This window comes from Amia ocellicauda, chromosome 21, assembly GCF_036373705.1.
Source record: "Amia ocellicauda isolate fAmiCal2 chromosome 21, fAmiCal2.hap1, whole genome shotgun sequence".
Classification (NCBI taxonomy): Eukaryota; Metazoa; Chordata; class Actinopteri; order Amiiformes; family Amiidae; genus Amia; species Amia ocellicauda.
The window spans coordinates 23,005,732-23,033,656 of NC_089870.1; the positions used below are offsets into that span (position 1 = coordinate 23,005,732).

The following is a 27,925-nucleotide window of genomic DNA, read 5'->3' on the forward strand; positions in this document are numbered from 1 at the left end:
GCCAACACACAAAACACCAGCAATGAAAAGAGAAAAATTAGGCTTTATTTCTCAAGTATATTAGAAAACAAACATTGTTAGGATTCAGGTCAAATGGTTAAATCTGTACAATTTACAATGTTACGTACAAAATACTCCTTCAGCCTACACATCTCATATGTTACAGAGTTTTTGCTGTGATCAAAGTGCTTCAGAGCTCTGGAAAGCAGGAAACAGCTCACTTCCTCAGCTTCGTCCTGCCAGGAATCACAGCAAACCACTTTCCTGCAGTAAGATGTTAGCAAACAATGTCCAAATGTCTTCTAATTTGAAGTTAGAACTAAAAACAAGTACTTTAATGGCACAGCAACACTAAATGACAGCCACACATGTCCATTAACAACGTCCCTTAAACAATGACCAGTGAGAGCCCAGCAAAGCAGTTTATTCTTCACAGTGCGTTCTGTACCGGACAAGAATAACCTGCCAACAAAACCAGTTCAGAGAATTTGATTCAATCAGGAACAACCCCCACCCCCAGCAAAGACAATTAATTTAGCAACATCTGAGGAGAAACACTAATTGTTGGATATTGCATCCATTAAAAAAAACTGTGGCCCCAACTCCGAGGGTGAAAGAGTGCAAAAAGACTGGAGCGCTCGTGATTTACTGCCACGTGTGAAACATGTCCCATCATGCTTTGCCTCGCAGTGACAGTCAATACGCCGTAAAAACCCTGCACAAACGGGCAAGATCGATTGAGCAGAGCAGCACAATGAGAGAGGGCTCTGCTGACAGGAAATGTCTACAGACTACAGAGTGTTTTCTGCTCTAAATTGTGTGAAAACTGTTGAGAACAAGGTTTCTCAGATGTTTTCAGAGTTTGCTGCTGCGGCCACATTTCACAGTGTTTAAAATGTCTCCAGATGCGTTTCGGCAGGATTGCAAATCAAAGCAAACTTTTAACAAGTTCTTTACAGTCCTTTTGGAGACCAATTGAACCCAATTAACCCACCAGCCCGTTTCATTCTTTAAGGAAGGTTTGGCGTGGATTCGGAGGCCTTTAATCAGACTCTAATCAGAATTTCGATCGTCCTATTGGTGCATCCCTCTCTCTCTCTCTTTTGATCTTTAAGAGGAATAAACTCAACAGCAACACTACAGAAATGTCCGCGCTTGCCTCGTTACCCTGCTGGTCATATGAGATCGCTCTGGATCTCTGTACTGGTGCTGCTGCAGTCTGGGGCCCAGTCCTGACGTTACACAACGTGGGTGAACCACTGTCACAACGTCTCGGTCTACCGCTGTTTTTAACACCAGAGTGAGAAGAGCTCCTGGGAAGAACCGCTTTGATCGGTGCCGTCACAAACCCAGTCCCTTCACCCTGATCTCCACTTTCTCTCAACACTCTCTCAGTGTTTTAGATCTTTCAAAGAGGTTCGCCAGCCTTCAGTCTGAATCTAAGCAGGTACCGTCTAAAGTTAGAAAAATAGGAAAATCACTTGAAAAAATAAAAATAAAATCTGGCTGAACATGTTTTGGCAACCTAGTGTGGAGAGGAAAAACAAGATCACAAATCATACGTGTGCCGTTAGTGTTACATGAACGTGACAATGTGAAGAGCGCCACCGTGTGGAGTGAAGAGCGGCGTCCGGGGGAAGGCCACGCCGTCACAGGAAGTTGGTCTTGAGCTGGATGCTGGGTGAGCTCTTGCCGGGCGCCTGGCCCTGTTGGCCGGCGCTCTTGGCCTTCACGCTCTCCTGATTGCCCCTGACCGCCGCCTCGAGCCGCGCCTTCATGGCGGGGGAGGCGGCCATGAGCGCCCGGAAGACGGCGGAGTGCTGCGGCCCGACGCACATCAGGCTCTGCAGGGCGAACTCATGCAGGCTGCGCGCCGGCGGGGGGGCAGAGGCCAGCGCGTTGCCGTCCATCAGGAAGGAGACTAGGAGCGGCAGTAGGACGGACACCAGCTGGGGGCCTGAGGGGCCGAACAGAGAGGACAGTGCATGAAGGGAAAAAAAATCACACGCACACGCACACACACACACACACAATACAATAAAGCCACTGAGCCCCTCTCTAATCCAACACGACTGCCTGGGCTCTGAAGTGCCTACGCGACCCCCTCACCCCCGTGGACTCACGGTGCTCTGGGTCGGCCGCGGACACCAGCCCCTGCAGGGCCCGCACTCCCTCCTGCACGGCCGTCAGCTCGGCGGCGCTCTGGGGCCGGCGCTTCTCCACGCCCTGCAGGCCGCCCACGATGCCAGGGCCCAGTGCCCGCATGAAGGGCACCGCCACAGCCGGGCAGGGGCTCTGGAACACGGACAGCAGCAGCTGGTAGGTCTTCGCCAGGACCTGGGGGGTTTAATGTGGTTAATTCGGTTTTGTCCATAAAGCAAATCAACCTGTTTCTTCACTGGTGTATCCTGAGAGTTTCTGAAACCTCTAAACAACCGATCAGTCAATGAATCATTGGAAATTGGGATTCAAGGCATTGAAGACAGAAAACAGGAGACACTTCTTCACACAGAGGCGTCACAATCTGAACAAACTCCCCAGCGATGTGGCTGAAGAGACAATTTGGGAACATTCACAAACAGACTAGATTGGATCCTTGATCACTTCGTTATTAATGGACACCAAACGAGCACGATGGGGCGAATGGCCTCCTCTCAATTGGACACCTTCTTATGTCTTATGTGAAGCCTGAAAGGAGACCTGGATGCTGTCAGGAGCCACGTGGCTCGGGTCAGAGTACAGAACGAGTCGACAGCGCGTCACTAGAACCCACACCTGCACCCGTGTGCCGAGGACCGGTTATTCCAGGGGCCGGTTCTGAGGAGGTGGAACTCCAGGTAAGTAAGAAGCCCAGAGGGGCCTCAGGGTGGATCATATGGTGCCAGTGTGTCTGAAGGGGGGTGTCGGCCGGTTCCTACCACAGCATCCTGAGACCGCAGGCCAGCTCTGAACTTGCGGATGCAGCCCGTCTGCAGGCAAGGCACTGCGGCGACCTCGGGCCCGGCGGACAGCAGGAAGACGGACAGAGCTGTGAGCAGGCTGACCTCGTCCACCTCGGGGGGGCACTCGTCTGCCGGGGAGGGAATTTTAAAACCAAGACATTTCAATTGAGACCGAAGAACCGGAAAATAAACAAAACACAGTGATGCTTTCTGTGGTAGTCAGACAGAGACAGAGTCCAGTGGGGGTCTCACCGGTGTCCCAGAAGTGCAGCAGGGTGGCGAGAGCGCAGCGCAGCAGGCGTGTCCAGGCGTTGCGGCTCTTCTCGGCACTTGCCATGGGCGAGGCCACCACTGTGCGCAGTGCCTGCAGTGCCGCCGCCCCCATGGCTGCCCGGGCCCCGCCGTCGGCCCTCAGCACCGCCTCGCGCAGCACGCCCGTCACCAGGAACAGCACGGTGGGCAGCACTGCCACGCTGCCTGCAGACACACAACGCAACACCCGATTCAATCACTCGCTTCAATAAACGAGCCCTGCTCCGCCGAGCCACCCCCCCGAGCCGCGCCGAGATACCGTCCTCACCTTCCGGGGAGCAGAGGGACGGCAGGTCGGCCAGGATGGCCAGCGCCGCCGACACCAGCTGGCCGTCGCTCTCCGTCAGTGCCTGGGGGCTGCCCCCCCGCCCCGTGGGGCTGCCCGCCAGCTGGGGGTTGAGCTGGGGCAGCTGGCGCACCAGGATGCACAGGCCCAGCTGCAGTGCAGCAAACACCAGCGACTGCCCAGGCACTAGGCCGCCCGTGTCCCGGCCCTCGCCGAACTCCGGCAGCGTCTCCTTCTCCGAGGCACCATCGTCCACTGAACGGACACGGAGACAGACACGGAGAGTGAGAGACAGAGACACGGTCAACAGCCTTTCCCACGCCAGGTTCTTAGCCATCATTCCTCCCAGTGAACACAGGAGAATTAATAAACAAAAACATGGCCTCACCCTCGGCACTGCGGCGCTTCTCCCGGACGTGCTCCTGCGCCGCACACACCACCTGCTGCACCACCTCCAGCACGGCCAGCTGCACCGGTGGGCTCTCCCGGGTCAGCACCAGTCTGTGCAGCACGCTCAGCAGTTCCACGCTCAGCGCCTAGGGGGGGAAGCAAAACAGAGTCACGGCACGTCTGTTTGAGTCGAGGGTCCCCTCTGTCCCGTCTTTCACAAACACACACACAGCCGCTGACCCGCAACACACACAGATTCTACCACAACATCAACGGTTATCTGTTGTTCCCCCATCTTTTTTTATGGATTTACTTTTTGTGCTTTGGTTTCAGAAATGGTTCCTTAAATTGTTTATTTTAAAACTAACACACAAACCAACGAACACAGAACAATCTTTCAAAAAATATGAACAAAACAATCAGGAAAACAATAACCTGATGGCGGTGGAGGTACCTGGTCATTGCCGATCTTGGAGCGTGGCCAGGGGACGTCCAGCAGCGCCTGCAGGGCGAGCAGGCAGGCCGAGATGCTCTCCATCTGCGCGTCGGAGCGCGGCGAACACAGGAACTCCACGCTGATGCCTGCGGACACGGACACGGCTCAGTCCCACGCTCAGAACACAGACACACACGTTTAACACCAGTACCAAGAAACCGCTAACCAGCGCTGTCCCAGAGTGTCCGAAACCCTCCCTGGCCCCCTTACCAAGGATGAGGTGGAAGCGGTCCGTGTTGACGTCCTCGGGGGACTTGACTGTGGCCAGCGAGGTGGACTGGCCCATGGAGGTGGGTGTGACGGGCCGGGACAGGTTGGCTGGCCCCTCGTCCACCACGATGAAGCCGGTGCCATTGAGCCACAGCGCCGTGGCGTGCAGGATGGGAGCCCAGGCGGCACAGTAGTGGGGGCGGGCGTGCTCCGCTGTCTCCGCCGTGTAGAACGCCCCTCCTGCACAACAGCACCAAACGACAACACAAGCCTGTCAGTCAGAGAGCACACTGCACAGGCAGGGCTCATCAACGCGGGTATCAAAGTCCCATCAGTGGCATGAGGTGAACTGCTCCCAGACCAGACACTCACCCTGGCACAAACACACTCACACCAGCACACAGCCCGGAACACACACCCCGGCACAAACACACTCACACAGACACCCTCACACCAGCACATACCCCGGAACACACACCCCGGAACACACACACACTCATGCCCCGGCACACACACACTCACACCCCAGCACAAATGCACACACACGCACAATGTACAGTAACAGAGTATCAACCTCAAAACCACAACTTGTCCCAAGTATTTTAATGTGTTCTCTTGGGACCCCAGATAAATAGGATAAATTCCACCTTTCACCCCCCACGCTCTCTCTGGTCAGTCGGTATTTCTCTGTGGGGCATCGTCTCCCCTCAGCGCCCCTCACTGCAGTTTGACCCGCTTTGACCAGGCACACATCGGCAGGGCTCCGAGTGGGGCACAGTGCCAGCTCATAGTGACGGAGTGCGGTGGCCCACCTGTGGCAGGGAGCCGGGGGGCGTAGTCCGGTGGCAGCGTCAGGAGGGCGTAGTCCTGCAGGGCGGAGAGCCACAGCCGGCTCAGGGTGCCCAGGTCCGCCTGCACCAGCCGCAGGAGCCCATCCGCCGAGGGGTCCCCTGCCTCGTCCCCGGACACCTTGAGTAGGCGGGCCGGGCTGTCGCTCTGCTTGGGTGTCTTCATCGCCACGATGTACACCTGAGAAACACAGAGAGAGAGACACATACACACACACACTGCATCAGGACTTGTGGAGGATGTCAATAGAGTCAAAGCTCCAGGTACCGAGCGTGTCGGGGGTGCGGCGCAGTGGGGGGGCTCACCTCGGCCCAGGCCTTCAGCACGGCCAGCGTCTCCATGGTGGACGTGCTCTCGTTGTACAGCTGACTCTGCACCTCCTTCCCCGCCTGCACCTTGGCCAGGGAGGAGGCCAGCAGCTGGTGCACCCGGCGCAGGTCCCCCAGGTCACTGACCACTCCGCTGGCCACCCAGGCACTGCACACCTGACACACGAGCGACAACGACACACGCACTGTTATAATCCAAGCAACTCAACACAGGCTCACAATATCGGTGGTGGTTGTCATCAGTATGAATCTGGAATCCCACCCACTGAGTCAGGGACCCCTGTACCTGGCAGGCTTTAGCGGTGACGTCTGGCGGCGTGTCGGGGGAAAAGGCCGGCCTCAGAGCCGCGCCCACCTGCAGCAACACAAACCAACACACGGAAAACAATAATGTGAACTGCAAACAACATGAACCACTTCTGGGCACATTAAGGACTAAAACGCCTTTCTGAAAACCATGCTGTCTAGACATGCGATGAAAAGGCTGTATCGGCTGGTCGAAGGTAGCATTACGGTTCCCTGAAGGCGAAGCTTTCTAAATCTGCTCGGTATCGACCCAGTCAGGGAGGGGTAAAAGCTCTTAAAACACAGACGTGTTGAAATATACATGAGCTCTGCCTCCAGTTCACCAGCCGTTGAAATGAACAGAACATACTGAGGTCTGTGTGGGTTTTGGTTTTGTTTTTCTTAAGAGATGGGAAGTAAAACTTCAACATCGTTCCGAAACTCCTCCATTAAAGATTGCGTGCTGGAGAAGAGGAAAGTGTCTGTGTGTGTGTGTTTGTGTGTCTGTCTGTCTGTGTGTCTGTCTGTATCTCACGTTGGCCTGGTACTGCTCCAGAATGACATGTCCAGGGAACTCGGGTTCGGGGACGCTAGCGAACTTGCGGATGATGACCAGCAGGGTCTGCAGGCCGGAGAGACGCAGCCGGTCGCTGTGGTCCGTCGCCGCCATGAATGCCATGCGGATCAGATCGGCAAGGTGCAGCACCAGGAAGTCGGCTGCAGACAGAAAGGAGGCCGGCGTGAGCCACAGCCACAGCATGCGATGCCGTACCGGTTACTCAAGTGACACACTCGCTGTGCGTCTCCCCAGGAGCGGACGGACTCACCGGCAGGGTCCTGCGCGCGTTGCTCCAGCGCCAGCGCCATGTCGAAGTGTGCCGGGTCGCCGCCCTCGCACTGCGCGATGATGCGGCACACGCACTCCGCCGCAAACACACGCGTCACCCAGCGGGGGTTGGTGAATGGGCAGCTGGGCTCGGGCTTTGAGGTGAACACGGAGGAGTCATCCGCCCGGTCCCCATCCTCCTCCTCCTGTGTCGTCTCGACCGGCGCGGCTGTGGCGAAATCTGAGGGCGGGGGTGGATGAGTAAATAAATAAATCCAATCTTCACCCTCACCTCACCGGGCCTGGGCTGATGTCTGAATGTTATGCTATAGAGGATTCAGATTCTATACAAAGAAACTACACACTCATACCAATTCCTCTGCTTCTAAGAGGCCCAATATGAAACTAAGACTGGAACCACTCCATGATGCCGCTTACCCGCAGAGGCCGACAGCACGTCCTTGCAGAGCCGCAGCCAGTGCGCCAGCCTGCCCACCGCGATGGCCGACAGCATGTGGCCCAGCGTCTCCCGGATGTCTCGGCACAGCCTCTGGTCTGACTCCCTGTCCAGTAGAGTGAACAGCGCCCCCTCCAGCCCGGTCTCCTTGATTGTCACATCTGTGGACACGAGAGACAGCAGGCACTCAGTTTGACCGTCCATCTATATCTATCAGCTTCGTTAAGAACGCAATCAGCCAGCATACTGCACACGACACGCTCATCCACTTGGCTCTCAAGCACCCGTCTCACAGTCAGGTTCTCCTCCTGCAAGGGTCTCTACTCTACTGATACAGTTATCGAGTCGGTCCTGCTCTCACCCAAGGCGGTGCTGTCCCGGCGGGGCTGCTCTCGGACCAGCGCCACCGCGTGCTCCGACACCTCGGCTGCCTCCCGCTGCGCCAGCTGCCTCAGACAGGCCACCACCGCCCTCCGCAGGGAGAGGTAGGAACTGCACAGGTTCACCTGCGGACACAGCCAGACAACACGTCAAACTCACATTGCAGCCCCCCGGTCCCCCACAACCACCACCTCAAGTGCATTAACCCCATCTGACCCGCTGTCACTAGTCCCCCCACAGCCACGTCCCCAGGTCTCAGACCACAGCATTCCTCTTAATTTAGAAGGTATCTGAACGGGTTAGAGAGAAGTAATGTGGACAGACGTCCCCTGCACCCCCATCACCTTCACCCCCTCCCTGACACACATGGACACCCATCCACAGCTCTGAACGGCACAATCCTCAACACAGATGTCTGGGTTTATGTCATTTTTTTGTAATGTTCTATAGTACAACCACACATGACTAAACCACTGCAGCTACACAAAAACTTCCAGAAAAAAGGACCCTCCCTTTCCAGGTGAGTGCATTAACCCTCTTCTCCCGGGGGAAAACAGGAGACAGGCATGAAGGAGAAACTGGCTCGACCGCCACTCACATCAACCTCTGCTGGAGTCTGTGCGAGAACGGTGTGTTCTTGTTATAAATCGGGCATGAAGGCTCTTTCCTCAGAAGATATATTCTAACAAACTGGCCCCAGTGTGGAGCAACGGAGGTTCTGCTGAAGAGCTATGGAAACCGAACTGTGGCTCTGATTCGTAACTGAGCTCTGCTGGTACCGTCTGACTGTAGTAAGTGAGGATAATTTGGAAGGACGCAGCGGAGAGGGAGAGCTGGTGGGTCTCCTGCAGCTTCCTCTCACGGCAGACTCATGGAGCGATCGAGCCGCTGAACTAATAACGCACTAATTCTGTAAGGCGTAGAAACACAGAGACAGACACCAGATCTTCTTTGGCTTAAAACAAATATAAACAAAACAAAATCATAATAAACTACAGGAATAAATGCAGCGAGGTCCAGCGAAACCAAATGCCTCGTCTAGACGGACACCTGGACGAAGGATTGCGTTTCCTGAACTCGGCCTGGGGAAGTTTTCTGTCCGTGAGAGATCGCAGATCGCAATGGAAGCGGACGGGAGGCGGGCGGCTGTCCTGACCCACAATGCTTTTCAGCTTCTCGGCACAGACGCATGCTCAGGCGAGCGCAGAACCCAAAGCCGCATCACTTCCTGCCATGGCATCGGAAAGACGAGGTTCTGAACGCTTGCTAAAGTAAAATACTTAAATAATAAAAATGAAAACATCAACGATGACAAGATCACCACACAAGCTGATGCAATTAACATGTCGGCCATTCATATTAAAACTTCCAAAGCAATTAATCAATCAAAAACAAATAAAGAGGCAGACCAAACGAGCTCAGACACACAAACACACGTCAGAACCGAAGGCGTTATTAGCTCGGGGGGCCGGCAGGGCGCTGGGGCTCCTCGGGGGTTAAACCTGCAGGCTGCAATGGGGGTGGGTGGGGTGGAAGCATCAAACATCTCCTGCTCCAGCCAGGAAAAGGTGTGGGGGGGATACTGAGGGCAGGGGTGCTGTGAAGGGCTGCTTGTTTCATTGACACCATGACTGAGCAGGTGACAGGCTGTTGTTCAGAGGGATTGAACCCCTGCGATCTGAACTTTGACCTGCCAACATGTCCCACATCGCGCTTTGGGTTCAAAGGACTTTGTGATTGGCAGGTGGGTGAGTTTCTATCTGCTCTAGCCCTGTATCTATAGAAGTAATGATTCAAAAGAGGGATTGATAAAGTTACTCAATCCAAGAACAAAAGAGAAAAGGATTGTTCCAGATTCTAAAACAAAACTGGGGGGGGGAAGAGAAATAGATGAAGATAAAAATGATCAAAACACTACTTCACACAAAACCAGAGCCCCTCCTTCACATCTGAAGTGACTTTCGAGTGAAGAAAAAGCATCCCCTTCAACCAACAAGTTAAAGAATGGTTTCAAACGGATCAAACCTGGAGTGGAAGTGGAGTATAACCCTGCGTCTGACTTGAACACAAACCCAGCCCTTCACAAGACCCCCTCGGTGAGATACAGCCCCACTGACAGTGATGGCCGCTCATGCTGTGATTAATGTCGATCAGGTTAGTTCAGAAACAAACAAACGAACGCATGGGGAGGAGGAGGGAGAGGGGAATGGATATCAGACTCAACAGCGGATGCAAGAGAAAACTTCACACTGCAAACCTGCGAGGAAAGGGGACCTACCAACACAGAATTATCCAACAAGATGTCCTGCAGAGATCAAAGGACAAGGCAGTCACGACAGCGACATGGAGAGAGAGGTCACAGGCACACAATACAGATACACACGCACTCACAGGAGCTCAAATTAAAAAGTCAACCATTACACACAGAAGGGTCAGATACTGGGGGCACAGAAATGCAAGGAGACAGTGATGTATATGTATATAGACACATACATATACAATTACACACACACTGAACTTCACTAAGATCTACATTAAGGAAAGCTTATTGAACTTGAACAACAGAACGGATGTTTGATTTTACAGCTTTATTCCAGGGCCCGATTCACTGAATGGGAGAGATGAGGAGTTCCACAGCTGGCATCGAGTCACGAGTGATCGTCTACTGCTCAAACGCGGAAGAGAAGGCAGACAAACACAGAGCCACACACACACACACACACACACACACACACACACACACACACACACACACACAGAGTGGCCACGGCTGACAGTCAATGCACATCTGTGTGCGGATACTAACGCTGATCACAACGACAACGCCGAGCAGATGGGCGGTGTCGGCACTTACACAGAGGCTGGGCACCAGGCTGGTGAGGTTGACGTGCCGCGGGGCGAACATGTGGAGCTGCTGGAGGCAAGCGATGGCCTGTGCCTGGACCAGACAGTCGGGGTTGTCCTGCATCACGGCGCAGCCCACCAGGCAGGACGTCCGGAGGGCTGCCACGGACGAGCCACTACCTGGAGCGGAGAGAGCAGAGCGCAGTGGTCAGGGTCCCGGTTCCCAGCTGCGTCACTCAGCCACACGGCGGGGCACACAGCGCCAGGCAGCCACTATGAGAGCCTGGAAAGCCACTCCGTCAGCGTGACCCTGCAAGAGGCGGGTTTGCTGGGTCATGGGCACGTACCTTGCAGCTCGGGTCCCAGGGTGGTGATGAGGGCGTTAAGGCAGCGGCCCAGGCTCTGGTGGATCTCCACGTGCGCGGGCGGCACCGACAGTAGCAGCCGGAGCACCAGCGTGAAGGTGGGCTCCACGTGGCCGTGGTACAGCGGACCGGCCAAGTCAATCACCAGAGACAGGGAGTGCAGCGCCCACATCTGCACACGGCACAGAGATGGGCACAGGACACAGGAGACACTCATTTGTGACTGTCATCAGAGATGTTTATGGTGATGTCGATTTTATTTTTGTATTGGCAGACTCACAGTTGACTGACACACATGACTGAGGACTTCCACTCCCACACACCCACCCACACTCTTACCTGGACCTCCGGCGAGGTGCTGTCCTGGGACAGGGTGTACAGAATGCCCACGCAGGCGTTCAGGTGCTGGCCAGAGCTGATGCCCCCCAGGTACCGGTACAGCGAGCCCAGCGCCAGGGAGTGCCCGGTGCGCGATATCACGTCACGGGCGGACTTCAACCTGGAGAGACAGACTCCATTATTAAGAGGGGTGTCGATTCTCAGAGAAGCTGATGGATTAACCCCTCCAAGACTTGACCGCAGGGCCCGGCACGGCGACTCACTTGTCGAAGCTGATCTGTGTGACGCTCACGGTGAAGGCCGCGTCGTTGGCCACCTGTGCCAGGCGGGACAGGCCCTCGGCGGCGGCGCAGCGCAGCTGGGGGTTGGCGCTCTCCAGGGCCCCCGTCAGCAGAGCCAGCGCCGGCCTTCGCACCTCCTCCGAGCCCAGCCCCCCGCGCCACGTGCCCAGCACCTGCAACACCGAGAGGCCACTGAGCTGCTGCGGACCACCGCCCCAGCCCCCACTGCAAGGGGGTACCACTCGACTGTATTTAGTATAGCATCCTTCATACGATATTGCCACACAGCACTTTAAATTTAAAGTGCCATTTAAATTAGTAAACACCACAGAGCACAGATCTGAAGACGTACCTTTAAAGCCGAGCAGAAGGCAGAGATCATATGGATCTGAGCGGCCTGCTGCCGGGACCCCTTCAGCTGCTTGAGGCTCTCCAGAAACTGCTCGAGGATTTGGGCCCTGGAAACGAGAGACACGAGGGGCCATACTGAGACGAATAACAATCAGCCAGTGGGGGCAGCACACAGTATTAATTTACTCCCGTGAGCACCAGTGGCTCGTGGCTTGCAGTTACCGATTGGGGGCCGCGATGTGCGGGAAGATCACACCGAACAGACGCACTGCTGCCACTGTGACGGAGGGGGCGGGCGGCAGAGGGGTTGGGACCTCCAAGCTCTTCTCGCAGATCATGAAGGGGTCGTACTCCAGACTGCCGCCTCCCACACTGCTCCCCTGCTGCAGCTGCCAGGGGGGACAACACAGTCAGAGCAGGAGGGGACGAGAGAATACAAATGGCAATGCAGGAGGAGAGGACAAGGGGACACAGAGCGCAGGATAGGAGACGAGGGGACGAGAAAGCAACAGCAAACAATTTATAGTCACATTTATAGTCACATGAATCATGATAAAAACTGCACAGAGGCCAGTCCCACCTGCTCCTCGATGAAGCGCTGGTCTGTGTCGTGCAGCGCCGGGCCCAGCAGCAGCACGTCATCCGGGTGGCACAGCGGGGGCAGCAGCACCGGGCCGGACGACACCGGCGGCTCTGGCCCGCTCACGTCACTCACCAGCTGTCGCAGGACGGCACCGTAGCTCTCTGCACCGACAGGAAGACAGAGAGACAGACATAAGAACATAAAATGTCCAGACGAGAGGAGCCCATTCGCCCTATCGTGCTCGTTTGGTGTCCATTAATAACTAAGTGATCAAGGATCCTATCCAGTCTGTTTTTGAATGTTCCCAAATTGTCTCTTCAGCCACATCGCTGGGGAGTTTGTTCAGATTGTGACGCCTCTCTGTGTGAAGAAGTGTCTCCTGTTTTCTGTCTCGAATGCCTTGAAGCCCAATTTCCATTTGTGTCCCCGGGTGCGTGTGTCCCTGCTGATCTGGAAAAGCTCCCTGGTTTGATGTGGTCGATGCCTTTTTTGACTGTCTAAATTCAAAACGCTGCTCTGTGAATAAGTACATGACCAAATCGATGAGCACTTCGCATCTCTCTTTTGTTTGTTTTTTAAACTGTATCTTTTCCTCATTAAAGTCCCACAGCTTAGAAGGAAACAAACAACCGAATGCCAACGCAGGATCACACGCTATGAAATCCTTCATCATTTATTCAAGGCTACCAGCATTTTAATTTTTAAAACCCATGAAAATCAATAACATCCAGTGAAATCGTGCTGCAGGAGCCGGGCTCTTGGAACGCAGCCAACAGGCAGTGATTAACACGACGGTCTGGTTTCCAGGCAGATGTAATTACTGGGGGCTTCCTGCTCGTCTCGTTCCTTATCTCTGGTTCATGTCTTACAGGCCCCCCCCTTGATAACCATCAGCCGCACGGTTGATCTCAGATCCAGGACGGCAAAACAAGAGGAGATTGGGTTTTGACGCTGGGAGAAACCTGTGCACGCTTGTTTGATGTCTTATCTGCTGCTCTGACTGCTTTCACCGCTACTGAGGTTCTGAGGAAAATACAGCCACCATGTTCAGAGGGGCAGAAAAGGATTAAACTGTTTTCAAGGTTATGGTTATGAAGTCCTGGTGATTTTGGTTTGTGTTGGGACATCTGCATGCGACTGGTAATTTGCACACCTTCTTCACTGTACGAAGAACATGTAGTCCTCAGTCCTGAACTATGAAACGCCACCCTTCGGAATTGATGAGACCCCACCGAGGACAGAGAGACCCAAAAAAGACCCCATGAGGACTGAGAGACCCCAAAGAGTCCCCACAGAGGACCAGGAGACCCCAAAGAGTCCCCACAGAGGACCAGGAGACCCCAAAGAGTCCCCACAGAGGACCAGGAGAACCCACCAAGGCCACCAGCAAATTACACAGCTGGTCTACTGTCATGCACTAGAGCCCTGAATGAGTGGTTTGAACCAGGTGACACAGCGCAGTGTGTGATGGGTCAGTTGGCAGTGCCCATCCGAGAAGCCCACTTACCCTCGTAGGTCTTTGGGGGCAGAACAGCCAGGATCTCGTAGAGTCTCTGCCTGTAGACCATAGAGATTGTCTTCAGTGGATTCCCGTACGCTTTCACCAGAGAAGGCAACCTGAGAGACAAAAACAAACTATTTAATTAATAAACACACACACCCCTACATCCAAGCTGGGAAGAAGTCATCCACAGGAGGTTTTTATATGGACTGCCACAGTCTGAACTACAGACAGTCAATATCCTAATACCCTGCACTGTGGTATATCGTGTCCAAAGCTGAAAGTCAGTAAAGTAGACTGTGTTCCTGCTGACCTCCGCACGTCTCTGTCCTCCACAGGCCGGTGTCCTGGGGGACCGAGGGATACTCACTGTGTCAGCAATGCCACGGCACAGGACAGGGGCGGGAGCATCCGGCCAATCACGTCGTCACTGAGCAGATCGGCGCAGTTCAACACAAAGCTCTTCATGGCTGGGGGAGAGGAGAGAGGAGACGGGGCTTGTCAGAGGAACACAGTCCAAAAGCATCTACCCCCCATCCAACTGCACCCAGGCAGAGCGCTCACCGCACAGCGCCCCAGCCCGGCCCTCCAGGGTGACCTGCCAGGTGAAGGAGTCTCCGCGGCTGCGTTCGATGTCCAGGTCGCGGGGGGACAGGGGGAAGGCACAGCGCCACAGCAGCAGCACCCTGGCCAGGAGGGTCTCCACCACTGCCGGACCTGAGGAGTGGGTTAGAGGACGTTAGCGGACACGAGACACGGCGAGATGCTCGGACAGGAGTTGGGATATTCATTCTCTACAGAGCGATGGAGCAAATGCAGTCAGACCTCAATCTTGAACCAACAACTGTGACAGTCCAGTCTCCAAGAACGAGGACAAGAAGAAGTGGCAGAAGAGCCGAGGTTACCTAAGGTCATGAGTGCGGTGAGCAGCAGCCAGCCGGCCTGTGTGCGCTGGACAGAGATGCGGCTGTTCTGGGTGGCAGAGCGCAGCAGGTCCTCCGCCAGCACCATCACCACCTGCCGACACAACAGAGAGGGGACAGGTCAGTGCCTCAGCATTTGCGTCACGAGGGACAGAGTCTCATCAGCTTCCAGGGACCCAACCCGTCCGTAGACTCACCTTGCCCTTATCGTGAGGGATGCCCAGCGGACAGTGGCGCATGACTCCCAGAAGGGCGGCGATGGCGGCGCTGTACCCAGCCATGGCCTCGGGGCAGGACTTTAGGGCGGCCAGTCTCTCAGCACATCGGTCCAGCAGAACTGAGCCCTGGGCCGGCAGCGCCACAGCCACACAGCGCAGGCACCAGGCGGCCGCCAGGCGGGCAGAGACGCTGGGGTGCAGCAGCACGGAGGTCACGGTGTCCAGGACCCCTGGGGACGAGACACAGACACGGACGTATCACCGCAGCATATTGTGTCACCCCACCCCGCTCCATCGCATCGCACTCACGACCACAGAGCTGATTTCTCTAATTGTCAATTAGAGAAATCTCGACACACAATTTAAGATCTTGCACTGAACTTCAATCCCAAACTCCATTTCAAGATCTCTCAAACTCAATTCAAGACCTTAAACAGGACAGGAAGTCAATGTCGAGAACTCTAAGTGACAATTTGGCCTGCCATACTGCTGACGCACTTAATCCCAGGGCAGATGTGGGCACCGCAGGACTGTGGAACTCGTGCTTCAACACATTCACGATCTGGAGACATAAAACCGACTTACATCTGAAAACATCTTCCAACCATCTCTCTATACACTAAAACACTACAGTTCGTGTGAAACATTACAGCTTCAGACTGATCTCAAGCTCTTAAAGGTTAATTTTTCAGCACTGCTCTGTACTGATCAGTTACAGCAGCTGATAGATCAACAAAGGACATCAATGCGTCTTGCCATCTCCCGTCCTTCTTTACCACAGAGCACCGGCACTGCAGCTATCAACGCTTCAACTGCTCTGAACTTCAGACTCTGGGGGAGAGGGGGGGGTGATGCAAGCTCAGAGCCAGGCTGTGCAAGAGGAGAGCTTTCACTCCAACACTCGTTAGTAACACATCTTTTTTTTCCACCCTCCGTAATAGAGGCTCCTGCAGGATGCGCGAGCCGCAGCACATTATCGACCAGAGTTCCCAGAAGCCTGGCTGATGAACGAGGGCCGAGCGGCCATCCCTCAGCCCGGTGCGGTGAATCGGAAAGCACTGCCATCCAACATCTGAGCCACGAACTTGAAGCATCGGCCAGATAAATAATTGATCAGTAGAGGGTCTCTCTCTGCCAGGAGCCGACTTTCAAGGCAGTTTTTCTTTAATCTGTGAGTCTCAGAAAGAGATGGAAGAATTGGATCGAGTCGGTGCTTCAACTGTTCAAGTCCAACAACCAGCAATACCGGATTCTCTCTCTGCATAAAGAATCCTTTATCTTTTCGCCCTGGATAAGGGCATCTGCCAATAAATAAATAAATAATTATAATCTAAGTGAAAAAGATCTGTGTCCTTGAAAAACTCCACCATCCTAGTGAGCAGGAAATCATAACTTGCATTTCACTTGCTATGTCCATCGGGAATGTTGAACACAGATACCAATCACTTCACTTCAGATCATTGTTTTCCTAATTTCCTAATGTGGAGAGACACTGAAATTTGACAAAATCAAATTAGACATTTACACTGAGCTTCTGTTCAGTTCTCCTTTATTCTCACTGCTCACGTGGACTCCTCACTTTCTCCATCCAAACAATGTGGGGAAGCAATAAAAAAAGCAAGCACAATGCTGGGGTATATTGTCAACAGTGTAGAATTGAGAACAAGGGCAGTAAAGAGCTCATCTGGATACTGTGGACAGTTCTGGGCTCCAAACTTCAAGAAAGATATCGCTGCTCTAGAGGCAGTTCAGAGGAGAGCAACCAGACTTATTCCAGGTCTGAAGGGAATGTCCTACTGAGAGACTGAGGACCTGAACCTTTTCACCCTGGAACAGAGGCGACTACGTGGGGACTTGATCCAAGTCTTCAAAATCATGAAAGGCATCGACCACATCAGACCAGAGGAGCTTTTCCAGATCAGCAGGGACACACGCACCCGGGGACACACATGGAAATTGGGCTTCAAGGCATTCAAGACAGAAAACAATCTGAACAAACTCCCCAGCAATGTGGCTGAAGAGACAATTTGGGAACATTCAAAAATAGACTGGTGGGTACCTGCGCTGGCGTCCTGCAGGAGGGGCCCAGCGGTGGTGGCCAGTCCCTGCACCAGGCTGCCCAGCTCCAGCAGGGCACACACCAGCACGTGCTGACTGGCCGCCACGTCCAGCGTTCCAACGCGCGTCTCCACGTTGCTGTCACTCATGGCGGCGTCTGGCAGAGGAACACGACACGTGGGTCAGAGCATGGCCCGGCCAAGGGGGCAAAACCAACACAGTGAGGATGAGGATGTGGACTCACCCACTGCCTTTTTCTGCTTGCCCACCGCCTGGCAGATCTCTTTGGCAGCGGCGATCTGCGCCTTCTCCCCCAGCAGCCCCCCCACCGTGGCACGCAGGATAAAGGAGATGCAGCGGCGACAACAGACGGCGTCGGCGGGGGTCTGTGTGGCGCGCGGGTGGGACACCAGCTCCAGAACCAGCACCAGCAGAGAGGGGAAGTTCCTCTCCAGCCAGGGGCCTCCAAGACACGACACGAACACCACACACGCCTGAGGGACAGAGGGACAACACAGAGTCACATAACACATGGAGGACAACACAATGAGATACACACACATCTGCAGGACAAGGGCACGACACACTAAGACAGAAACCCACACAGATCACACCGAGAGTGGAAATGTCCTGTCCCCACAAGACACAATTACATTTCTATTAGACAGGATCTGGTAACAAAACCCCAGCTTAATCCAACTAATACAATAAAGAAATGTTATTTATCTCCATGCCTGGATAAATAGAAATGTTGCTTCTTGTTTTTCTCCCCACCCTTCATCAAACTGATGAGAATTAAAAGCCACTGGTGAATAATTAAGGCAGTATGTCCCTATTCTGTGTGAAGCCACCAAATGTTTTCATGAGACAAATCTATTTCCATCAGGCTGTGCAGGGTTGTGATCTGAAGCCTGTAAAATAATTCACATTCGGTACAAAAGGCTCCGTAGAAAACCTCACATTCTCATGACAAGATGCGCTTCCAGCAAAATACCCCGAGTGAAGAAAGTGAAGAAGCCTCCAGAGAGTTAGTCTGTCAGAGGAATAGATTCTCTTCAAATACTACACCCAATTATAACTTAAACCAATTATGTTCTGCTTCCTGTATCTCAGTGAACCAGTTTATGTATCACCACCAAAGTGGAGCCGCCCACCGCAACACACTGCTGCCTCAACTCACAACACAACAAAATGAAGATGTAACTCACTACAGCTCTCGAAGACTCTCTCAAATTCAACCTCAAATCCTACAACTGTCAGAAACCCAACACAGACACAGCGGGGGACGTCCGAGGCGTGGACTGACCTGCGTGACGCCCACTTTGACGTCCCGGCTGACGGAGCTGGTCCCCTTCAGGATGTCCCCGCTGGTCCGCAGGAAGCCCGAGCCCCCCCGCAGGAAGCCCGAGGACAGCAGGTCCATCACCTCCTCCAGGGAGCTCCTCCGCACTGCCTGCCGGGGCACTGGGGGGAGAGGGAGAGGAGGACACACAGGGGAAGAGGAGGGAGGAAGAATAATGATGTCAGGGTTAGTAAAGACGAAACTGGCCTGTGACCTAAAGTAACCCCACTCCTGCGCGTCCCCTGGTTAATCGAAGACTCAGATCTTCCATCGCCCACCTGCGGCTTGTTTGGGCACGACGGCAGTGGCCAGGATGGTGCCCAGGAGCTTGGCCACGACCACCCGCACATCATAGCTGGACCCCTCGAAGGCCTTGAAGCAGAGCGTGGCCACGTTCTCCAGCTCGGTGGTCCACAAGAAGCTCGCCTCCTTCTGCAGCTCCAGCAGGCACTGTGAGAGAGGGCAGAGCGAAGCCAAAACGGCCATTACAACCGTGACCAGAGAGGGCAAGCGAAGGCAAAAGGGCCTCTGTTAAGAGATGCATTGAGCAGTTTACAACAACAGAAGATCACGTGGTATATTATGGGAAACATTGGAAAGCATGCTTACTTGTATTGTAGCAGCTCAATAAACTTTACAAAACTTTACAGTAACAAGTTATTTTTAACATTAGTAGATTTGAAACCATCCAGTTCAGATGGGGTTACAGGGATACAGGTTCTTATCAATGTAAGGTACAGATTACACAGACCTTCATGAAGTAGACCAGTTGTAAAACATATTTTCACGTTTAAAGTAATTAAGGAAACGAATAATAAGTAGATGGATAGATAGATAGGAAGATAGAGAGACAGACAGTTAGACATATAAACAGATAGATAGTTAGATAGAGAGAGAGAGATATTGGAGAATGCACAATTTAAAATTATGTAAACAAATCCTTGTTTTTCTCGTCCTCATCATTTATATTGTTGAATAATATCATGAGAACTACAACAACTACACAATACACATCATCATATGAAGAAGAATGTGTGCCAACATGTATTCAATAAATACAAATACGACATACATAAATAAGTGCGATCCCGTTCGCTGATTGGCTAATCCAGTACACAGTGTCGTGGGGTTCCTGTGGGGTTTAATTGTTTCTGTAGACGATGACATCATTAAATACCCGAAGTGCATCTACTGGAATGAACAACAGGCCGGTTTCGTCTTTCTTTCCTTCAAACTATACATTTCTACTCAATCGCAATCGAACCCCTGGATCCCCCAATCAGCGCCATGGACCCCGCCCCCTCGCTGTGATTGACAGGTCGTATAGTCACATTGAACAAGAAAAACAAGAGACGCTTTGAAATATAAAGAGCAAAGCGGCAAACGGCATATAAATACATGAATAAATAAACGAACAAATGAATAAATACATGTAGAAATAAATGTTTAAGTAAATAAATGCCCAAGTATTTATTTGAACATTTATTTATTTATTTTGTCTGTGTATTATTTTTACAGATTATCCTCCATACATTGCCAGCTCATTCTGTAATCCTCCAAACTCATGCAAAATGCAGGGCGTCAGGAGTGGCTGTTAGAGCTGCTGTTCCCCTGCAGTACGAGCTGTCAATGCAGCCGAAGATCTTGTTATTCGTCTCTTATCTGCACTAGGGAGCACCGGCCGGGGCGAAACCAATCAACCATGACCCCTTAGGGTCTGGAGGTTTTCATGCGCCGACTGCTTCTCCAGAGCCTTTCCAGGTTGGCACCCGAGCTCAGTGGCATTGGACGCCACGCATGTCCACGGCAGCGGCTCAGTCTGCGCTCACGCGAAAACAAGCTCTGGTTACATTTCCAAAACCTGCGTTTGGCATCACGGGTTTCTATTAAACAGATGGCAGAAAGACCCAGGACACAGGAGCCTTGTTTACCCCTTTAAACCACTTCACTTTAAAAATAAACTTTACCGGAAAGACAGCCCTGAACAGTCAGTACAAACCGGTTATATTGCACTTCTAACGGACGCATAGAAAATAGTTTAAAATGCTGTTCTGCATCATCAGGCTCACACTGAAAGGATCATACAGCTGGTAAGAAACTGTACTGGCTCAAGCACTACGGACATGGCAGACCTGGGGACAAGAGCCGTGGCGTGGTACAGCGCGAGGACACAGCGGCGCCAGGGGGTAAATTACCTTGGCGGCAGCGCAGCGCACAGCCATGGACCGGTCTGTCAGGCACACACGGGCCGCCTTGTAGACGTCTCGGTGGCAGGGCAGCGCGCTCACGCCCAGACCGCACAGGATCCTCTCCAGACTCAGCATGATCTCGTAGCGGCCCTGCGACTGCGGACAAGAGCACAGGGACATGGTCAGGGGCCAGGCCAGGCCAGGTCACAGTCCAGTCCAGAGTGAGCAGCCTGGTGAGTGACGCATCGGGCCCTTCAGAGCTCATGGGCCGGCTCTGGCCACAGGGCTGAGGAAGTAGAGAGGAGGGCCGGCCTGTGAGCGGTGAAGGGCCCGATGTGTCACCAATGCTGGGCGGGTTAGGAGACCGGGGGAGGTCCGACATCCAGCACTGGCTGTTATTGCCCCGCCGCAGTTAGTCACAGGGAGCAGGAGCCCAACCCGGGCGGATACAGAACAACTACAGCGCACCAACTCAAGCTCTGTTCCCCGGGGCTGTCCATTGGCCCCAGCTTACCTCTGCGCTCTTCAGGGCCCGGAGCAGGTTCCCCACAGTGTCGGTGAAGGTGTTCCCCAGCAGGCGGCCCAGCTGCTCGTACACGGCGCCCAGACAGGCCACCGCAGCCCTGCAGACACACAAACACATACACGGTCAGCACTACATGAGTTCGACTGATGGTTTAGTGTGACACCTGAACTATTTAAACGCAAGAGGGAACAAGTTGGCCTTCACTCACAGCCTGGTGGGCAGGTAGCTGGGGGAGTCGTCCTTGCTGCGGATGATGTCATTGCAGCGGTCCACGGTCAGCTGGGCAGAGAAGGGGTCGCCCACGCTGTAGAGCAGGGCCAGGTTGTGGGCGATGAGCCGGCGGGTGGGGGGCCCCGGGGAGCCGGTCAGAAGGGCGGTCAGCTGCTCCACCAGCTTCTTCTGCTTCTCCCTGACATCGACCTGCGGACACACACACGGGTCAGCACGGGTCTCCCAGAGAGAACGGACAGCTTCTCTCAAAAATTCACACACAAACACACACATCTGATACTGAACAAAAACAAGAGCCACTAAGCTCTGCTCGGACTCAGGAGCATGCATACATTATCGGAGCTGCTAGCGTGCAATTAACTTGTTTAGTAAACTAGCAGCTTGCTTCTACTGTAGTTAATTATTGACATCAGGAGCAGAAACATCTGAAGCCCGCTGATCCCTCCCTGGTTGTGACTGCCCATCTCCTCGGGGTGCTGCAGAAACAGAAGGCCGCCCCTCACGATGCCGTTTGATGACTAATAAACCCTCCGCATTCGAACTCCTAACTCCTCCAGGATGTGGAACCCATCTGTGTAACACTTTCCCATAAACCAGTGCTGCTACAGATCCCCAAAGGCAATACTCTCTCTATCTTCTATTTTCTCCTTCACTTACAGATCTGCTATATTCAGAATAGGCCTCGGAGGGATTACAAAAAAAACTAAACAATAAAAAAGCCTGTGCCATCTATATCTTGATGATTGTTCAGTTTATTTTCTGCCCCTAAAATAAGACAGACCGGGCTACTGCCTGCCATCAGGAACGGTCTTCTTAAACCCTCCTCTGGGATCTCTCCCACACGCAGTAACTCGAGTGGAGCTCCAGGAGACGTGTATGTGGTGTACAGTAGTAACTATACAAAACAGCTTTTTTTTTTTTTTTTTTTTTTTATCCAGCTACACAGCAAACTCTAGACCCCCCCCCCCCCAAATAACAGCACAGCAAATGGAGTGTGCTGCCAGCAGTGATGTATGATTGACTGACAGGTTGTTTATCTTTCCAAATCAATAAATAAAGTTACAATAAGAAGCTCTAAAGCCTGCCAGGGGCCTGCTGGTGTCTGCAAAGGGTTTCTGTCTCTGAATCCTTCCTCAGCGGCAGCAATGCCAGCTCTCAGGCTCATCTGTATTCAGAGCCAGGAATGCATGGCAGCAGCTTTGCCAGGCGAGGCCACGCTGTACTTTCACCACAAAGCCACAGTCGATGCCACGCAGCCAAACCAAGAGCCTGGAAATCTCTCAAAAAGAAACCTCCAGACAAACCCCAGAGAGCTTCACAATCTCACCCCCGTGCCCTGCATGAGAAGAGCCGCTGCTTTGAGTCTTTTGAAGAGTCGTTCTGAACTGCGATTGTGTAGAGCTGGACGCATCTCGAGCGCTCACCCTGTTCGCGGCGATCAGGAGCTTCTTGAGGAAGCGCAGCCACTCGAAGACGAACTGGGCTCTCTGGTGCTCGGCCAGCTGGTTGCACACCTCCTCGTTCAGGAGCAGCCCGTGGGCCGACTCCATGCTTCGCTCAGCAAACTACTCCTGCGGCTACTGCCAGAGCATCCCACCAGGACCTGGCGGAAAAACACAAAGCGCACTGAGACACTGGCCACTTCATCCGTCCAAACACTGACTGAGCCATACATTGTATGAACTGATATCAATCACTTTGTGTGTGTGTGTGTGTGTAAACAAGTGGGATGTGTTACACAATGTACATAATCGCTCACACAAACATTATGTGCACACATCAGCTCTAAAACTTGCAAACCTAACACTTAAAAGGACAACAACATCTTAAACCCAGTTGTTCTACTCCAGTTTAATATCAGTTATAAAGGTCAATGTGAAGGTTTGCAGATATTCTAGTTTTCATATAACAAAAGAAAAAAAGAATCGAAAGACACCATCGATGCACTGTACACTGTAAGCTGATCCCAGTACAAGACGGTGCGCAGCTCGATGAATAATTTACTCGCCCTGCATCCGTCAAGTGCACAGCTGCAACTGCTGGATCCATTACCCACAATGCCCCAGGGAGAGAGGCTGTGCATGTAGCCTCCATGAGGTCAGCGTCCTGCTCCCCATTCTCCCCTCCTGCTCAGGATCCCCTAAATATCTACAACCCAGGACTACCCCCCCTCGCTGCGCCGCACGGCATCAGGGGAACATTGCCCCGCCAGTACAGCATGTATTAAAGGTTTCCTTCTCCTCCACAAACCGGAGAGACCGTCCCATCGTCTGCACCAGGAAGAGGGACCGCGGCTCAGACCAGCCCCTGCACGCGTCAGTGAGCAGCAACTCGCATCTTTAAACAGACACCACTCACCTCTCCCGAAGACAAGTTCCCTTTCCACCTCACAGCGCTGTCAGACCCGATAGCAATCCTGCAGCGTGTGGCTCTGTACTTTAAAATGCACTGAAGTTCATCCTTCCACTCAAACAAACAAACCAAACAAAAAATACAAAAAGAGCACCGACTCAGAGCTTTGCAATTCCAGAGGCTGTTCTTAAGAAAACAGTATTGCCCATTTAAATGCCTAAAACCAAACAAACAGAAAAAGGATGTGTATTTTTGTAGGATTGCTACTGAAACTCACAACTGTGCTCAAAGCTCACATATGTAAACCCCACACTGCGGGAGAGACAGACGCAGGACTGTTTACGGTGTGCCGAGGTCAGAGCTCTGGCACTGAGCAGATCTATGGCCCAGCGTTGCAGTCCTGCGAAAAGGGTCGAGCCATGGCAAAGCAGCTCCCATAAGACCCCATCTGTGTTCACTCCAGTGATAAGAGGTGGGGGAGGAGAGGCTGTGGTCCATTAGCAGCCCGATGGATCATACGGCCAACGCCAGAGCACAATACATCAGTGCTCACCGACAGCTCACATACAAACGTGTCCCTGAGCGACCCACGTGGTTATTTATGATCTGACTGACACTCAGGAATCGGGAGGCGGTTCTCCGACACCCATTTGTCTCGGACCGAGTGTTTATTCCGTCTCTGCTGGGGCGTCAGTGGGATGCAGAAGAGAAACGGTGTATTTTAGTCATCCTGAGTGTGCCATTCAATATTGCATAACCCATTAAACCCACTTGAATCGTCTAAATTGGCTTCAAAGGATTATCTGCTTCTGAATAAAAGGCCTGAACCATCCCTCTTCCTTCAGCGCCCGCATTACACAATTCATTTGCTGATGCAATTATTCTCTTCTGATACTGCAACTCCCCTAATGGGGTCTTTTTGTGGAAAAGCTCATATCATGATCTGCAGCACAATAACACCGGAAAAACACACAACAGGCTTTCTCTCTTCCAGCACCGCTTGGGTATCATACTACCCCCCCCACACACACAGAAAGAAACATCGGGTTTAATCCAAAGGCGCTCCAATGAAGATTATAACCACTATTTTCAGATTTAAAAAACAGGTCTAATACATGTTTTCATATCTCAGGATCCAGGTTCTGTTAGGAGGCTTCCTCACAAGATTACACAACCGACAGGGCTAGTGATACGTTAGCCATATGTCATCAGCTGATTTGATTACATCGGAAACAGACATGCAACCTACATGCAAGGCATTAATTTTCATTGCCCATATCTGACACTCGGCAGTCCTGGTTTCTGTCAACACCATCCCTCCTTCTGGTCGTTGATTCTGGGTGGTACCAGCATCCAGTACCTTTTTTTGACCACGACTCCTGCTTATAACCCTGAATTAACTTCACACAAAAAGTCAGACAGGTACATTTTGTAGAGGGCAAGTAAAATTCCAAGGCACCCTGAATTTAAAAATCATTCCAGACCCTGTGTACACTACGTATATCCAAGATGAAGTATTAGAGATTGAGTTAATTAGGATTTGGGACAGATTTCCTACTTAGAACAGGAAAAAGTGCATGAGAGGATTAAAAACGACACAATCAGATGCTTCATTAAAGCTCAGCCTGTGCCTCAGTCTCAGCCGCAGGTCTCCGTTTTCGAGCCCGGAGCCTCAGCCGATGCCAGCAAACGCCAGGCAAACAGACCCGGCTGCCCCTTGGCTTCGGCCCGGCTGGATCACGGCCGTTTCACAGAGAGGGAGGATCCACAGCTTGTCTCTGAGTTGCCATTTTGAGAAATTATGCCTGGCTCCCTCTGTGCGACTCAAGCGCCAAACAGCAGCGCTTACTGTGGGAGGGGGAGGCTGAGCTGCAGAGAGGAATCCAAATCTGTGGTCTAAAGCCTGGCTAGAGGACCACAGCTCCTTGCTAAGCCTGCCAGCAAGGGAGAGGGAGAGGTGGGATGAGGTCCCTGGATGTGTGGAGAGCAGTCACAAACTGTAAGGGTCAGACAGCCCATTGCTCGTGGCTCTGGCACTGACAGCAGCCCTTTAAAAACAGAGGTCGTGCTGCTCTCTCTCTCTCCTGCTCCAGTGATCAGTGCTCAGGCTATCATTATCAATCAGTCAATCCCCCGCTGCTGGAGAGAAGGGGCCGTACCTCACCTGACCCGGGACGGTTCTGCAGAAGGTACACCACACCGCTACCAGAAAGCGTCCCCCACAGATCGGCAGCACCGTGTCTTTGCCGAAGCAGGGTCTGTTAGTTACACTTTTTTTCAGACGAGCCCGTGCTGCCAGATCAGCTCACTCGAGGACACTGCGTTGAGGGCAGACTGCTCCGCGTGACGAGACGCAGAGAAACACCAAGCTCCGCCGTCCCGTCTGAAGGACCAGGGCAGATCTGCTTTGACTGCTGCCTGCTGGAGCGTGCGAGAGAGGGGCCGGGGGCGTGTGTACGGTAGGTGCCAGTCTGTGGGGAATCACAGAGATCAGCGGTCCCTGCACTGCGGCCCGTGGGCTTCTTCCACAAGGGGACTCGCACGCCCTGTCTGAACTCAAACAAGGAGACCGACCACGTCTGAGGGGAAGCTTATGCTGCTGTCATGAACACGGCTCTCTTTTTTCAAGAGACGGGATTTAAAATCCAAAGCACATTTCTCAAGCCAAAACCTCCACCTTCCTATCCCCACCAGCACGTCCACACCCACACTAGGCTATTTCTGCTGCATGCAATAAAACCATCCCAGTGGGCAGGAATGACTGTCCTAAATTGGCTCAGCAGCAGCAGCCTGGCTCACACTGATCACTGGCGCTTTTGTGCAGCAACACAGGAAACAGCAGCGATGCAACTGATGCCAAAGTCTGATACACATTAAGTTCACCTTTACTCTTAGTGATGAAGCAGTTTCCACACAGGGCTAACAGCGTTGTAATTGCCATCTTATCTACATAGAGTGTCAGGTTTATGTCTATTCTATAATAATTAAAAACATATACAGGGCAAATGATGTGTGTACATACACATTTTAAACGGTTACGTTTTAAAAACAGATCAGCTGTGTAGGATGTTTAGTCAGTATGTATAAATTAATAAAACAACGTGAAATAAATAATTGTGGGATTTAGGATCTGTGTTTCCATCAGTCCTGCCCTCAGATGCTGCCGTGAAACTACAGTGTATCGATGGGTTGTATCTGCACTCCGGACACTTTCACTGCCCTGAGTCACAGTGCATCAGAAACACCAATTAAACACTATAAATACATGATCAATTAAAAACAGACTCCGTTAGTCAATTGCTCAGCCTCTGACGAGCTCACACCCGGCTCAGCGTCTCTGCCCCAGTCCGGGTCCAACTCACAGAAAGTCCGGCGCCAGGGGGTCCCACCCTGCCGGCCGCCGCACGGAAAACTGGCGCACTGGCGCGGAGAGGGGGCGGAAGACCCCCAAGAGAAAGAAAAGCAAGGGAAGCCCATTCACAGAGCCGGGAGAAGGGGACCTTTAACCCCGGCCTGGATCGGACAGGCGGGGGCCATTAGTGGAGAGTCCGCATTACAGTCCCGAACTGGGGCTGCGGGCGGGACAGGCACCCCTCCCTCCCGACAGAAAAAGTTTTCGCAACCTTACCGTTAAGTCGCAAAGGGGGTGAACCGCGGTTCCAAGGATAAATCCCGGACACAGAGCACCCTGGCGGCGGGGGAGACGGTGTCGGAGGCGGGTCCGCCGCTCAGCTGCTGCCGGCTCTCTGAGACAAACACGGCCGCGGCGCTTCTGCTCGGCAGGACGCGGAGTCGAGCGCAGAGCCACCGATCGCTCTCTCTCTCTCAGGGGAAACCAGTCGATCGTCGATTCCGAACACAGCAAGCGATGCCGCCTGACAGGAGGGATAGCCGAGCGCAGAGCAACCGAGCACACGCCTTCTCTTACAATGAGAAGCAATCGATTGTAGAATTAGAATATTAACTCGTATTTCAAGTGTTTCCCTTATTATAACTTATCAAGTTGATTTCCCTATATATATACAATACCATCTGTTCTCTAAAACAATATATTTGCTG

The 27,925-nt window shown here is 52.8% G+C and overlaps 1 protein-coding gene across 2 annotated transcripts; it reads right to left on the bottom strand.

Moving 5' to 3' along the window:
* Positions 1-23: 23 nt before the first annotated feature.
* heatr5a (HEAT repeat containing 5a) lies at positions 24-27,686 on the bottom strand. 2 transcript variants are annotated; one of them, XM_066694040.1, is made up of 37 exons: positions 27,495-27,686; positions 22,939-23,117; positions 21,492-21,703; positions 21,272-21,380; positions 20,764-20,913; positions 18,847-19,018; positions 18,533-18,690; positions 17,471-17,720; positions 17,228-17,383; positions 15,148-15,398; positions 14,933-15,044; positions 14,592-14,744; positions 14,398-14,497; positions 14,034-14,143; positions 12,524-12,687; positions 12,166-12,332; positions 11,945-12,050; positions 11,575-11,765; positions 11,312-11,471; positions 10,955-11,144; positions 10,618-10,787; positions 10,042-10,068; positions 7,744-7,888; positions 7,364-7,543; positions 6,927-7,166; positions 6,635-6,816; positions 6,101-6,169; positions 5,791-5,970; positions 5,449-5,665; positions 4,637-4,876; positions 4,385-4,512; positions 3,929-4,076; positions 3,523-3,795; positions 3,195-3,419; positions 2,919-3,070; positions 2,124-2,337; positions 24-1,957 (listed from the first exon to the last, which is right to left on the bottom strand). In XM_066694040.1, exons 2-37 carry the CDS (start codon positions 23,062-23,064, stop codon positions 1,650-1,652), a joined length of 6,135 nt encoding a protein of 2,044 aa, XP_066550137.1. In that variant the 5' UTR covers positions 23,065-23,117; positions 27,495-27,686; the 3' UTR covers positions 24-1,649. The 2 variants fall into 2 exon arrangements, with proteins under 2 accessions (XP_066550137.1, XP_066550138.1); XM_066694041.1 differs by lacking the exon at positions 10,042-10,068 and having other exon boundaries at positions 27,495-27,684.
* Between the last annotated feature and the right edge of the window lie 239 nt (positions 27,687-27,925).

Coding starts and splice junctions, on each gene's coding strand:
- heatr5a (XM_066694040.1), bottom strand. CDS start 23,064: ATGGAGTCGGCCCACGGGCTGCTCCTGAACGAGGAGGTGTGCAACCAG. Junction 20,914..21,271: donor GGGCCCTGAAGAGCGCAGAG/GTAAGCTGGGGC, acceptor TCTTGTCCGCAG/TCGCAGGGCCGCTACGAGAT. Junction 15,399..17,227: donor CCTGCAGGACGCCAGCGCAG/GTACCCACCAGT, acceptor TCTCGTCCCCAG/GGGTCCTGGACACCGTGACC.